Source organism: Perca fluviatilis, chromosome 15 (genome assembly GCF_010015445.1).
Source record: "Perca fluviatilis chromosome 15, GENO_Pfluv_1.0, whole genome shotgun sequence".
NCBI lineage: Eukaryota > Metazoa > Chordata > Actinopteri > Perciformes > Percidae > Perca > Perca fluviatilis.
This window is the reverse complement of record NC_053126.1, coordinates 14,984,665-14,998,709: the sequence shown is the minus strand read 5'-3', so window position 1 is coordinate 14,998,709 and position 14,045 is coordinate 14,984,665. Positions and strand designations below refer to the sequence as shown.

The window sequence follows — 14,045 nt, the reverse complement described above, 5'->3', positions numbered from 1 at the left end:
TGAGCCGTGAAAAAGCTTGAGGAGAAAAAAAATGTTTGGCTCGAGATGATTTAGCAAAGGACGCTAGGGGAAACTTACTCGAACCATCACTTTAACAATGTGGAGGAGGGAGACTCAGCAGTCTATTACTGTCAAACATGGGATAGCTCTGTTAGTGAGAACGTATCACAGTGATTTACACTGTGACAAAACCTCCTCACAAATACTTCTGCTTTTTGACCTGCTGATACATCTTGACTGGGAGTGAAGCCAAAACTCAATGCTTTTTGTAACTTCCCCACATATACTGTATACTACATATATATTTTTATACTTTTGAACCCTTTTATTGTATTCTCACTAAATCCGAAGAACTGTACTAATGGTAGTTGTCTGTTATACATACATATACAGTACATACATTATTCACACAAGTAATTGTCAGTGACAAAAATTACAGAAGAAATACATTTTTTACACAATGCTTTTTTATTGAATACATTTTATCATTTGCAAAGCTGATACAACACCTCCACCTAACGGTCACAACATGTATTACAAGCATGCAGACATCTTTTCTAACATGTAAAGCTTGTAATGAGCAAACAGCACAAAGAGTAAAGAAGCAGATGTTAAACAGTCATTCTGCTCCTCTACTGTTCTTCAGTGGGACAGTCTGACTTGCGGATGTTTTTCTCTGAAGTCTGGGAGCCCAAAGACACTCTACATGTGTAAACCTGACCCCTGTTCCAGTCTGACGTCTGGACGGCCAGATAGCTGCTGATTTGGAAAGTCTTGTCTGGTTGCTGAACAGCGGTGCTGGTAGAGATCCCAGTGCTCACTGGACTCCCAGCAGCCAGCCAGCTCACATCTGCAAAAGGCCCAGACTGACTGGACAGACAGACCAGAGAGGCTTTGTTGGACTGGAGCTCAGCACTGGACGGAGGGAAGACTGTCAGGACAGGACGAGGGAGGCTGGAGCCTGAAAACACACAAAGGACATTCATCAAATAACTAGGAAACAAATCCTTAACACAAAGCATGACATATTAATGTATTATGTGTGTTGACAATATAACAAACCCGCTGAATAAGTTAAACATTTTAAATCGTCAAACACATTCAGAAATCAACACATGGGCAGTGTTCCTATATGAAACTAAATCTATGAATCACTAACTTCATCATTTTTATGTTAGAAACAAATTCATAAAGTGCCCTTCTGTGTCTTACAATTTGTATTCTTATATATGGATCTCAGTTACTGTGAGAAATTACAGTAAATCAGTTGTCACTTTTTTGTGTAGAGTCTATCTATCTACCATCAAAGGAAAAAATAACTTCAAACAGCCACAATGATATTCAGATAAAGTCAAAATGATCTCGATAAAGATTAGTAAATAGTACATTACAAGCACAGTTATTTGGTTTTGATATTAAAACGTAAAATACTGTGGACAGATTTTTTTAACATGGTGTTTTTGTTAAAACTTGTTTAAAGTTGTTCAAACTTGTCATAAGTGGTGAAAATAAATGAGAACAATCTGTAAATAGTGTCTATCTCTTACAAATTCCTCAGCCATCAAAAAACTTTAGAATATATGTAATCACGCAATGTACTGTGATCAGACGCTGATCGTTCCTTTGCCTTCAAACACACAGCCTGATATCAAAGCATGTGTAAAAAGTACATACATTATTCACGGAACAACATCCTATTTTTTTAAACAATTGGCAATGTATACATTTATTAATTTGTCATAACATGCATCGGAAACATCAAATTAAAAAGTACTTACTTGTCACAATCAGCTTGGTGCCTTGTCCGAATACCACAGTGATTCAGTTTGTATACATGGCTGTACAAAAACCTCCTGACTCTCACTAGTGAGGGGAGAGGAACTGAAACATCCTGTTGAGACCAACTTTCACTGTCGACGTCTCATTCACTCCATCAGTCGGATTATATTCCTAAACACTGCTGGACTTGAGGAATTCTGGATCTTTTGTTGAATCTTTTTGTTTTCATGGTTTTTTCAAAAGTCCAAATATCAGCATCAAACTGAGAATAACATCCATGAAAATGCTCTCAGAATTCATAAAAGCTGTTGTGAGTCTCTTTTTGAGGTTTTTGTCACAGTGTGAATCACTGTGATACAGCTGCAGAAGCAGAATCATCCCATGTCTGACAGTAATACTGAGCAGAGTCTCCTGTCTCTGCCTGCTTTATGATAAACTGATAATCTATGTTTGATGAGGATTTAGAGTTGAATCGGTCTGAGGAGAATCCTGATCCAAAGCTGGGGGAACTGCCAGAATAGTGAAATCCGAGAACATACTGAGGAGCTGCATCAGGAACCTGTTTATACCAACTGATCCTATTTCCATCATATCTCTGAATGTTGCATTTGAGAACAACCTCTTGTCCTGTAGAAACTGTGTGGACAGGAGGCGTCTGGGTCAGCACTATCACTGCATCAACATCTGTCAACATACAGAGAAAACACATGAGTGAAAGGTTTCTGTGTGAAAATATGGGCTGTAAAAGGAAAGAGAAGTATATCTTACATGTTAGAGCAGTGATGAGAGTGCAGAGGGTCCCCAGCATGTTGGCAGTGTGTGGTGTAAACGTCCCTTACTGTCCAGCTGAGAGGGGAGCAGGGTTGGAGTGTGAGGAGAAGAGAGACTGAAGCTTATAAAGACACTGAGGAGAGGAGAAGTGGAGGAGGAGGAGTTTACACACTCAACACTGTTTCATTCATTGATAAACTACATCATAAATGGGGTTCCACATTAAGTAATGTTTTATTAAAAACATATATTTGATCAATTTTATTGCTTGTAAAAATGTATCTGTAAATGTATTTAATAGTATGCGTATCAGTTTTATCTATGCTATCAGATTTATTTCTGTTTATCTTTCTAAATTATTCTTTAAATTATCATTTATACCACAAGATACATTATATTGTTATTGCTTTTTAAGATTGTGTCATAAAGTTCTCACTGAGTTGTACATTTAACAAACAGTCTTCTAGGCAGAGTGTAAAAGTTTACTTCTCATCTCAGTGTTTTTATTCTTCTAAATATTCCTCTCAGCAAGCAAAGATGTTTGATGTTCATCCAAATTGTTCTGACTCATATATTAAAAACTAATGAAAGATATCTGTATCTACATGACCTGTAGTAATGTTAATGTAGTATTTTAATTTGCTCATGTTTTAGCTGCAAAAAAATGTTGAGTTGAAGGCACAGCAGCATTTAAATCCTGTTGGTCAGACTCAGATATTATGCATGAAGGTGGGACATATTTACTGGTGCTTTGCTTATTTTTAATTAATTAAAAGTGTGTAAAGCAAAGTTAAAGATCCAATAAGATAACTTAGAAGTTCCAAAACAAATATTGTACATAGTGTGTTATTACACCAAGTTGTTTAATTGCTCTACTGTGGAGATGTGTCAGAGACTCAAAAAGCAGAAGTATTTGTGAGGAGGTTTTTGTCACAGTGTAAATCACTGTGATACGTTCTCATTAGCAGAGCTGTCCCATGTTTGACAGTAATAAACTGCTGAGTCTCCCTCCTCCACACTGGTGATGATCAGACGATAATCTGATGTTGACTGATGATTAGATGTGAACTTTGGAGAGGAGAAACCAGAGCCATAGTTTAGAGAGCTCCAGCCGTGATAAAACCTCAGTACATACTGAGGAGCTCCTCCTGGAATCTGTTTATACCAGCGAACACCACTGCCTGTAACAGTCCCCAGGTTACAGTCCATGGTGGCTGTCTCTCCTTTCCTCACCGTGACAACAGGAGGCTTCTGTGTCACCACGGTCACACCACTCACACCTGGAAACAACAAGAGGACACGGAGTCAAGAGAAACACACAAACTGATGAATCCAACATGAGGTCAAAGCTGCAGTAAGTCAGCCTCCTTACATGTTAGAGCAGTGATGAGAGTGCAGAGGGTCCCCAGCATGTTGGCAGTGTGTGGTGTAAACGTCCCTTACTGTCCAGCTGAGAGGTGAGCAGGGTTGGAGTGTGAGGAGAAGAGAGACTGAAGCTTATAAAGACACTGAGGAGAGGAGAAGTGGAGGAGGAGGAGTTTACAAACTCATCACTTTTTTCATTTATTAATACATGACAGGATTTTTGTGTTTTCACATCATAGCCACAAATCACTTTGTTCTAGTTTGATTGGTTGTTGTTCCTGTTGGATTTGGAGGCCTTGCTGAAGTCCTTTGTGTCATTGTTAATAATCTCAGGGGTCGTTTCATTTGCAAGACATGAAGTATAATATGATCAGATGCTAGATATGTCTTCAGGTTCATGTTTTCTTACAGTAGTATATTACAGTAGTAAGCTGTTCAATAATAAGCAGGATGTACAGTAGAGTAAACATAACTGTTTATCTCTTATCTCAGTTTCGTCACGCTTTTCTGAACTGTCCTCTCACCAAGGGGAAATTATTCATATTGATAATGACTTATGTGATCCATTTATTGGAAACATATCATTCATTTTTACATCTAGAGGATATGTAAGCAGGTCAATGTAATATTTTAATTTGATTTGGTTTTATCTTCACTTTAACAAACTGTTTAGTTTTTCCTACTTTTGTCTGCCAGATGTACTTTTGTTCTATTAAGGAAGTGGAAACAATGCAGTTTGATTGATATTTAATGTGAGTGTAAATATAATCATGATCACTACATGTGCACCAGAGGATTTCTATCAAGAAGGATTTATTACATTCTGGGATGAGAAACTGTTGCAAACTTTGAATCTTGTGTGAAGAGTAGCAAGATGCATTAATATTTACAATTATTTTTCCAACAGTGTAATTGATTGTGACTTGATTTTACTTGTACGAATAATGCGTAATGCGTTTGTATAATAGACCACTAAGATAGATCTAAGGATTTATGTGAGAATCCAATTAAAGGGTTTAAAAATATATTTTTAATATATAAGTGAGCAATTTAAAGAAATCATTGGCTGTTGGCTTCTTTCCAAGTCAAGATGTGTCAGAGAAAAAGCAGAAGTATTTGTGAGGAGGTTTTTGTCACAGTGTAAATCACTGTGATACGTACTCGCTAACAGAGCTGTCCCATGTTTTACAGTAATAGACTGCTGAGTCTCCCTCCTCCACATTGGTGATGGTCAAACGGTAATCTGATGTTGACTGATGATTAGATGTGAATTTGGGAGAGGAGAAACCAGAGCCATAGGTTGGAGAGCTAGAGCTGTGTATAAAATATAGTACAAACTGAGGAACTCCTCCTGGAATCTGTTTATACCAGCGAGCAGCACTGCCTGTAACAGTCCCCAGGTTACAGTCCATGGTGGCTGTCTCTCCTTTCCTCACCGTGACAACAGGAGGCTTCTGTGTCACCACGGTCACACCACTCACACCTGGAAACAACAAGAGGACACGGAGTCAAGAGAAACACACAGACTGATGAATCCAACCTGAGGTCAAAGCTGCAGTAAGTCAGCCTCCTTACATGTTAGAGCAGTGATGAGAGTGCAGAGGGTCCCCAGCATGTTGGCAGTGTGTGGTGTAAACGTCCCTTACTGTCCAGCTGAGAGGTGAGCAGGGTTGGAGTGTGAGGAGAAGAGAGACTGAAGCTTATAAAGACACTGAGGAGAGGAGAAGTGGAGGAGGGAGGAGTTTACACACTCATCACTTTTTTCATTTATTAATACCTGACAGGATTTTTGTGTTTTCACATCATAGCCACAAATCACTTTGTTCTAGTTTGATTGGTTGTTGTTCCTGTTGGATTTGGAGGCCTTGCTGAAGTCCTTTGTGTCATTGTTAATAATCTCAGGGGTCGTTTCATTTTGCAAGACATGAAGTATAATATGATCAGATGCTAGATATGTTTTCAGGTTCATGTTTTCTTACAGTAGTATATTACAGTAGTAAGCTGTTCAATAATAAGCAGGATGTACAGTAGAGTAAACATAACTGTTTATCTCTTATCTCAGTTTCGTCACGCTTTTCTGAACTGTCCTCTCACCAAGGGGAAATTATTCATATTGATAATGACTTATGTGATCCATTTATTGGAAACATATCATTCATTTTTACATCTAGAGGATATGTAAGCAGGTCAATGTAATATTTTAATTTGATTTGGTTTTATCTTCACTTAAACAAACTGTTTAGTTTTTCCTACTTTTGTCTGTCTGTCTAATAGACTGCTGAGTCTCCCTCATCCACATTGTTAATAATCAGACGATAATCTGATGTTGACTGATGATTAGAAACTTTGGAGAGGAGAAACCAGAGCCATATTCTACAGAGCTATAGTCATGACGAAACCTCAGTACATACTGAGGAACTCCTCCTGGAATTTGTTTATACCAGCGAGCTGACTGGTCAGTAACAGTCCCCAGATTACAGTCCATGGTGGCTGTCTCTCCTTTCCTCACCGTGACAACAGGAGGCTTCTGTGTCACCACCGTCACACCACTCACACCTGGAAACAACAAGAGGACACGGAGTCAAGAGAAACACACAGACTGATGAATCCAACATGAGGTCAAAGTCAGCCTCCTTACATGTTAGAGCAGTGATGAGAGTGCAGAGGGTCCCCAGCATGTTGGCAGTGTGTGCTGAGAATGGCCTTGTGGAAAGTGAGCTTACTGCTGACAGATGAGAGGGGTTGGAGGATGAGGAGAGGAGGTGCTGGAGGAGCAACTTAATACAACACTGAAACTGAGAGTGACTGACAGGAGGAGGAGCTTTGCTTTAATCTGCATGGTGTCTCAAATTTGTTGGTCTTTTATTTTCTGTGGAGGGAAATTTCTTTTAATTTGTCCATTATTGTCAGTGTAGATGTAAACTTTAATTTACAAAACTCAATAATGTCCTGATGTCAAAATAGCATGCAGTTTACATGGATTTCTTAATATTTCCAGTTCTACATGGATGGAATTCATCCATGAAAGTTTTATATACAAATAATTGTCCTTAATTTAAAAATGTGTAATTTAGATAATGATGGTTTTTTTTCCTTAAATCATCATGATCTAATTTATAAGTTTTTTTATAAGTCAAAAACATCTACTATAAAATATAAGCTTTAGCTCAGCGGACATGTACACATTTCACACACATAAGAAGTTAATGGTCTATGATTGACTTAATGATATTAATTAATCTATTTGTGTGTTTCCAGTCAGAGACATTTTCATCTTATTTAACAGAGAGCTAAAACTTGACCTCTGTATAAATAAGTCGAGGCGCCCTGCAGGTGCATCCTGGGAAGGAAAAGAGGGAGGAGTAAAGATGTGATGCTTCACTGACAGAGGATGAAACTCAGTTTCATTTACTCAGTATTTCTGATTTTCTGACGTCTTAACTACTGCAAGCAACTAAAACCAGAGGAAGACATATTAATCTCGCTGTTGTGCTTTTATTGCAAATTAACAACTAATAAAAATGTTGCCTTACAAAATTTAAAAATGCTGTTTGTGTCTGTAGTGGGGAAGACTTCCCCTATTGCAGGTAAATGTGTAGTGAACCTGAATGCAGCCTTGGCCTGACCTCTCCCATGGCCAACACCCTAATCAATGCTAGGCTAAGTCACCTGTGCTCCTTTGTCATGTCTCTGCTTCCTGATTGGTTCCTGCTGTGGCTGTAGGCTAGTGTTTGTTGTGAAAGGTGCTTTTCTATGTCATGTTTCATGTATTTCCAAGATAAACCGTTGGTAGTTAATCACATTTTCGTTTAAAGCGCTACCAGGAGACTCTAGTTGTCCCTCCTACCCTGGGAGATGATTTTGTTCCCTTTAATGTCACATCTCAGTGGTGTTCAGTAAGTCAATGGTTGTAATAGAATTTTAATACAGAAGTTGAACCTGGTTAATTGTATTTTCCACTCCTTTCCAGATTCCTCCCCTTTAAATACTTCTCTTTGCCCTTATGGTGTTTTGCTTATTTCTTAGTTTTGTTGTTCTGTTTTCCCTTATCTAGTTTTGTCCTTTTTGGTTATTTTTTGTCTTTAGCTTGTGTTCATTTAGGTTTGATTTGCATTTATTGTCTTGCCCTTTTTATGGTTGGCTTTTTGAGTTTTCTTTGGTTATTTAACTAACTGGTTTACCATTTGTCTGATTGAAAAACTCTTTCAGAGGGGGTTGCCATCTTGGTTGGAGGCTAGGCACTAGTGGTGATGTTCCTTCACTTTTTTTTTCACATGAGTAATTGCACAGTGACACAATGTAGACTGCAGCATTTTGCTGTGAGGATTGCTGTGCATTGCACCTGAGGTGAGTAGTGGTGGTACACCTGAACACTCCTCAGTGTAGTCTGCCTCTCCACGAGTGGCATCTGCTTGGTTTGTTTATAGGTTATTTTTGGGCTTAGTTCTTACATCAAACGTGTTTTTTTTGCCTCAGTTTCTTCATCAATGTTCATATAGTATTTCTTAGGGTGCAGTTCCCTAAGTGGCATTGTCTGTTCTTCCATTCAAATCCCCCCCCCATTGGTGACCCTTGCCACATGTCCATTGATTATCTGTAATTATCAGTGAGTTGAACATCGGGAGATAAAATGTAGTAAATATTACAAGTCACAAAATGAAGACTTTTTCAGCAGCTTTTTTTCTTTTATTGAATGTGAGTTTTGAAAAATGCAGCATGCATACATCTTTAACATGTAAAACTTGTAATGAGCAAATGGCACAAACTCTAAAGAAGCAGATGTTAAACGGTCATTCTGCTCCTCTACTATTCTTCAGTGGGACAGTCTGACTTGTTTTTTTAATTTTTTTTCTCCTCTGAAGTCTGGGAGCCCAAAGACACTCTACATGTGTAAACCTGATCCCTGTTCCAGTCTGACATCTAGATGGCCAGATAGCTGATGATTTGGAAAGTGTGGTCTGGTTGCTGAACAGCGGTGCTGGTAGAGATCCCAGTGCTCACTGGACTCCCAGCAGCCAACCAGCTCACATGGCCCCTGACTGGACAGACAGACCAGAAAGGCTTTGTTGGACTGGAGCTCAGCACTGGATGGAGGGAAGACAGTCAGGACAGGACGAGGGAGGCTGGAGCCTGAAAACACACAGGACATTCATCAAATAACTAGGAAACAAATCATTGACACACAGCATGATGGTAACAAATTCAATATTGCAATCAAACTGAAAATAGCATTTTAAAAAACAAACCTTGTAATCACCTAAAATATGAACATGAGTTCCTCTATTTAACTGTAGGATTACAGAACAAAGGAGCTGAATCTGCTTCACTGTCTAAGTTAAATCCAAGACACTACTGGATTTGAATGATTCTGAATCTTGTTGCATCTTGTTGCATCTTGTTGCAAATTTACATAACCTTATCGCCAGGGAACTATTAGCCCAATACAACAACTCACTAAGTGCAACGACTGGATGTGCCAGAACTTTCTTAAATTAAATGAAGAAAAAACTGAGGTGGTTGTTTTTGGAGCTAAAGAGGAACGATTAAAAGTCAGCGCTCAGCTTCAAACGACAATGTTAAAAACAAACGACAAAGCCAGAAATCTTGGTGTAGTCATGGACTCAGACCTGAATTTTAAAAGCCACATTAAGACAATTACAAAATCAGCCTATTATCACCTTAAAAATATATCAAGGGTTAAAGGATTTATGTCTCAGAAGGATTTGGAAAAACTTCTCCATGCTTTTATCTTCAGTAGACTTGACTACTGTAACGGTGTCTTTACAGGTCTCCCTAAAAAATCAATCAGTCAGCTGCAGCTGATTCAGAACGCTGCTGCCCGAGTCCTCACTAAAACCATGAAAGTGGATCACATCACTCCAGTACTGAAGTCTCTACACTGGCTTCCAGTGCCTCAAAGAATTGATTTCAAAATACTTTTGCTGGTTTATAAATCACTAAACGGTTTAGGGCCAAAATACATTTCTGATCTGCTACTACACTATGAGCCACCCAGACCTCTCAGGTCGTCTGGGACAGGTCTACTTGTTGTCCCCAGAGTCAGAGCTAAACAGGGGGAAGCAGCGTTCAGTTTTTATGCTCCACATATCTGGAACAAACTCCCAGAAAACTGCAGGTCCGCTGCAACTCTGTTCTTTTAAATCAAGGCTGAAGACCTATCTTTTTGATCTTGTCTTTCTTTAAATAACCTATTTTATCTGCTTTTATATGTTTAACTGTTTTAACTGCTCTTTCTTTAAATTCTTATCGGGTTGTTTTATACTGAAGTTGACACTGTATGACATTATATAACTGCTCTTTAATGTTTAATTTGTTATACTGCACTGTAACTTTTATTCACATATTTTATCTCTCAGTTCTTTGGGGTTCTAGTTAGATCAAATAATAATTATTCCAGTGACATTTTGCAGAAACTGACATATTTCTGATTATTTCTTTGATACGGGTGTGACAATAGATTACAGAAGAGACAGGCTGTGGACTGTCAACAAAGTTAGTTTGATAACTAACAAAAGGGTCTGAAGACCAAAACAATTACAATTGAACAGAAATAGTCTGAGAAACTATTAAATTAAGAATAAAATAGTCTACGAAACTAGCACGTTTCCTGACTATTAGAGACGGTCTGAAGACCGTTCCGAGTTTTGCAAGGTTTGCCGAAGAAAAGAACTAAGCCTTGTGGTGACGACTGCATTGAAATTGACTAAAGCTTCTGTAACTATGGGGAATGTATCCTCCATGTGAAGCATCTGGACCCATTGTTGGTGAGATGAACCAGAAATATTGACCGAACTGCTTGAGATGTCTGACATATTGGTCCTTTCTTTAATTAACTTTAATTAATTTAATTTAATTGTATCTGCTTTTATATGTTTAACTGTTTTAACTGCTCTTTATTCACATATTTTATCTCTGTTCTTTAAATTCTTATACTGCACTGTAAAATGTATTCTTGTCTTTTAAATTATTTTTAATTGTTTTATAACTGCTCTTTCATGTTTTATGTAAGCACTTTGAATTGCCCTGTTGCTGAAATGTGCTATATAAATAAAGCTGCCTTGCCTTGCCATGCCTTGCATCATAGACACATGTTCAGGTCACCTATTCTCGGGTAACTGAAACACCAAGTCAAGAATTAATTGTTATGCTTTATTTGTTATGCATTGGTGTTTTTTCAGTGCATAGTCTAGTGCAAATAAAAAGAGCAACATGAAAAGCAGAGAACAACAAATACTGAATATATTTCATGTTCAGTGGTGAGAGATTAATAATTGTTAGTCTCATGCAGGGTGCAACATATATAAAGAGCATTAGTTTATGTGAGGCACTCAAAAGCAGAAGTGTTAGTGAGGAGGTTTTTGTCACAGTGTAAATCACTGTGATACGTGCTCCTTAGCAGAGTTGTCCCATGTTCTACAGTGATAGACTGCAGAGTCTCCTGTCTCTGCCTGCTTTATGATAAACTGATAATCTATGTTTGATGAGGATTTAGAGTTGAATCGGTCTGAGGAGAATCCTGATCCAAAGCTGGGGGAACTGTGAGAATGGTAAAATCTGAGAACATACTGAGGAGCTTCACCAGGAACCTGTTTATACCAACTGACATAATATCCATCATCTCTCTGAATGTTGCAGTTGAGAACAACCTCTTGTCCTGTAGAAACTGTGTGGACAGGAGGCGTCTGGGTCAGCACTATCACTGCATCAACATCTGAAAACATCAAAAAAGCACATGCATGAAAGGTTTCTGTGTGAAAATATGGGCTGTTAAAGGAATGAAAAGACGATCTTACATGTTAGAGCAGTGATGAGAGTGCAGAGGGTCCCCAGCATGTTGTCAGTGTGTGGTGTAAACGTCCCTTACTGTCCAGCTGAGAGGGGAGCAGGGTTGGAGTGTGAGGAGAAGAGAGACTGAAGCTTATAAAGACACTGAGGAGAGGAGAAGTGGAGGAGGAGGAGTTTACACACATTCTCTATGTGGTTTAGCGTTATTTCCCCAGATAATTTCATAGCAATAATCTCATGTTTCATAATTTATTTAGTTCATGATCATACATTTTCATTTAGGTTTTATATTTTTGTTGCGTATGGAGCAGTGTTATCAGACCTTTCTCTTAAAAAATAATGATACAAAAGACTATGTGGTGTGGGTATTAAGTTCACGATGTAGTATATTGTATATACACAATAACATTGTTTAATGATGAGCAGGACAAAGTGCATAGATATTTTTTTCCTCAGGAGTATCATATATTTATAATTTTTTGTTAATTGATTTTAGTATATAGTATGTACAGCCATTTAGGTAACATTCTATAATCAAGTTATCTTTTCACCCCATGAAAAATAGAGATTTGCTGCAACCGAAATTCTAATTCACAACCTTCATAGTATAGAAATAATATCACATTTTGAGAGTTTCAGCAAAGTTATCTGTAAGATGTCATGAATCAAAAATGTTTACATGCACATGTGGAGATGTCCGAGAAATAATTTTTTATACCATGATGCTATGTTTTTTTCACAGTGTAATGTATCAGACACTCAAAAAGCAGAAGTGTTTAGTGAGGAGGTTTTTGTCACAACTTGAATTACTGTGATACGTGCAGTCTAGCAGAGTCATCCCATGTTTCACAGTGATAGACTGCTGAGTCTCCCTCCTCCACATTACTGATGGTCAATCGATACTGTGTCCCTGACAGATGACTAGAAGTGAATTTGGGAGAGGAGAAACCAGAGCCATAATGTGGAGAGGAGTAGCTGTAATGATTCCTCAGCACAAACTGAAAAGCTCCTCCAGGACTCTGTTTGTACCAGCGAGATCCATCATCTGTGAAAACGTCACAGTCCATGGTGGCTGTCTCTCCTTTCCTCACCGTGACAACAGGAGGCTTCTGTGTCACCACGGTCACACCACTCACACCTGGAAACAACAAGAGGACACGGAGTCAAGAGAAACACACAGACTGATGAATCCAACATGAGGTCAAAGCTGCAGTAAGTCAGCCTCCTTACATGTTAGAGCAGTGATGAGAGTGCAGAGGGTCCCCAGCATGTTGACAGTGTGTGCTGAGAATGGCCTTGTGACTTGGAAAGTGAGCTTACTGCTGACAGATGAGAGGGGTTGGAGGATGAGGAGAGGAGGTGCTGGAGGAGCAACTTAATACAACACTGAAACTGAGAGGGACTGACAGAAGGAGGAGCTTTGCTTCAATCTGCATTATTTTTTCATTCATGATCTGAAAAAAGATATCTTGTTTTAATGTAATGGATTTTCTACTTTGTCTAGTTTCAAATGAAAAGGATGCTAGCATTCAAGAAGGAAGTGGGTACTCTGGTACACATGTTGTATTCTTGTGAAAAAAAATGCACATTTGTGGGATAGGTTTGTTACCTTCTTGAATGATTTATTCGGATTACAACTCACCAAGACCCCAGCTCTGTGTATTCTGGGTCTGCTGCCAGACAATAACACTCTGACCGGAAGACAAAGACTATGGATACGTCTGGCTACTACAACAGGATGTAGAATAATTCTGAGGCACTGGAAGTCATCTACTCTGTGCTGTTTTAGGGAATGGACTGAACAAATGACAAGAATGGCTACGTATGAGCGAGTCACTTACAGAGTAATGGGGAGAGAGGATATATTTAATCAAGCCTGGGGCTCCTTCCTGATGGCAATAGAGGGGTTGTCTGTCTGAATATAAGGCACCGGTTCTGATCTAATCCAATATAGCGTTTGACTGGTAGAATAATGTAATGTAATGTAAGGCACATGGTGTTGTTTTTTCTTTTTTCTTTTCTTCTTTCTGTATTCATAAAACGGGACAGTGAATGATATAGATGTCTTGTTAGTTGTGATGGTGAAATAGGTTGTACTGTCTGTCAAAAATATAAAAAAAAATTTAAAAAAGGATGCTAGCATTCAAGTTTCAATGTATGTTGTAAACCTTTATATTTGCTTGCTTTAGTTGGGCTTAAAAATAACAGAATTTAATGTATAATTATATTTTTTTTAATCTATTGCTGGATATAAACTTGCCCACAGTGCACACGTGAATATAATTCATTCAAATAAGAAGTAAACTGTCTGTGATTGATAACAT

The 14,045-nt window shown here is 38.4% G+C and overlaps 1 protein-coding gene, 1 pseudogene and 2 gene segments (V, D, J or C); all 4 read right to left on the bottom strand.

Moving 5' to 3' along the window:
* Positions 1-448: 448 nt before the first annotated feature.
* Positions 449-5,627, bottom strand: LOC120575438 (immunoglobulin lambda-1 light chain-like). Of its 3 annotated transcripts, none has more exons than XM_039826234.1 (4): positions 5,491-5,627; positions 5,073-5,398; positions 1,779-1,812; positions 449-961 (listed from the first exon to the last, which is right to left on the bottom strand). In XM_039826234.1, the coding sequence occupies exons 1-4, from the start codon at positions 5,528-5,530 to the stop codon at positions 633-635; spliced, it is 729 nt and encodes a 242-aa protein (XP_039682168.1). In that variant the 5' UTR covers positions 5,531-5,627; the 3' UTR covers positions 449-632. The 3 variants fall into 3 exon arrangements, with proteins under 3 accessions (XP_039682168.1, XP_039682169.1, XP_039682167.1); XM_039826235.1 differs by lacking the exons at positions 5,073-5,398; positions 5,491-5,627 and adding exons at positions 3,505-3,830; positions 3,923-4,058; XM_039826233.1 differs by lacking the exons at positions 5,073-5,398; positions 5,491-5,627 and adding exons at positions 2,138-2,463; positions 2,548-2,810.
* A 574-nt stretch (positions 5,628-6,201) lies between these two features.
* On the bottom strand, positions 6,202-6,697 carry LOC120575440. The segment is given in 2 exon segments: positions 6,202-6,471; positions 6,554-6,697. Coding segments are annotated over 2 exon segments (288 nt in total).
* Positions 6,698-8,626: 1,929 nt separating this feature from the next.
* LOC120575441 lies at positions 8,627-12,092 on the bottom strand (annotated as a pseudogene).
* Positions 11,797-13,010, bottom strand: LOC120574428. The segment is given in 4 exon segments: positions 11,797-11,807; positions 11,849-11,865; positions 12,532-12,859; positions 12,952-13,010. Coding segments are annotated over 4 exon segments (396 nt in total).
* Between the last annotated feature and the right edge of the window lie 1,035 nt (positions 13,011-14,045).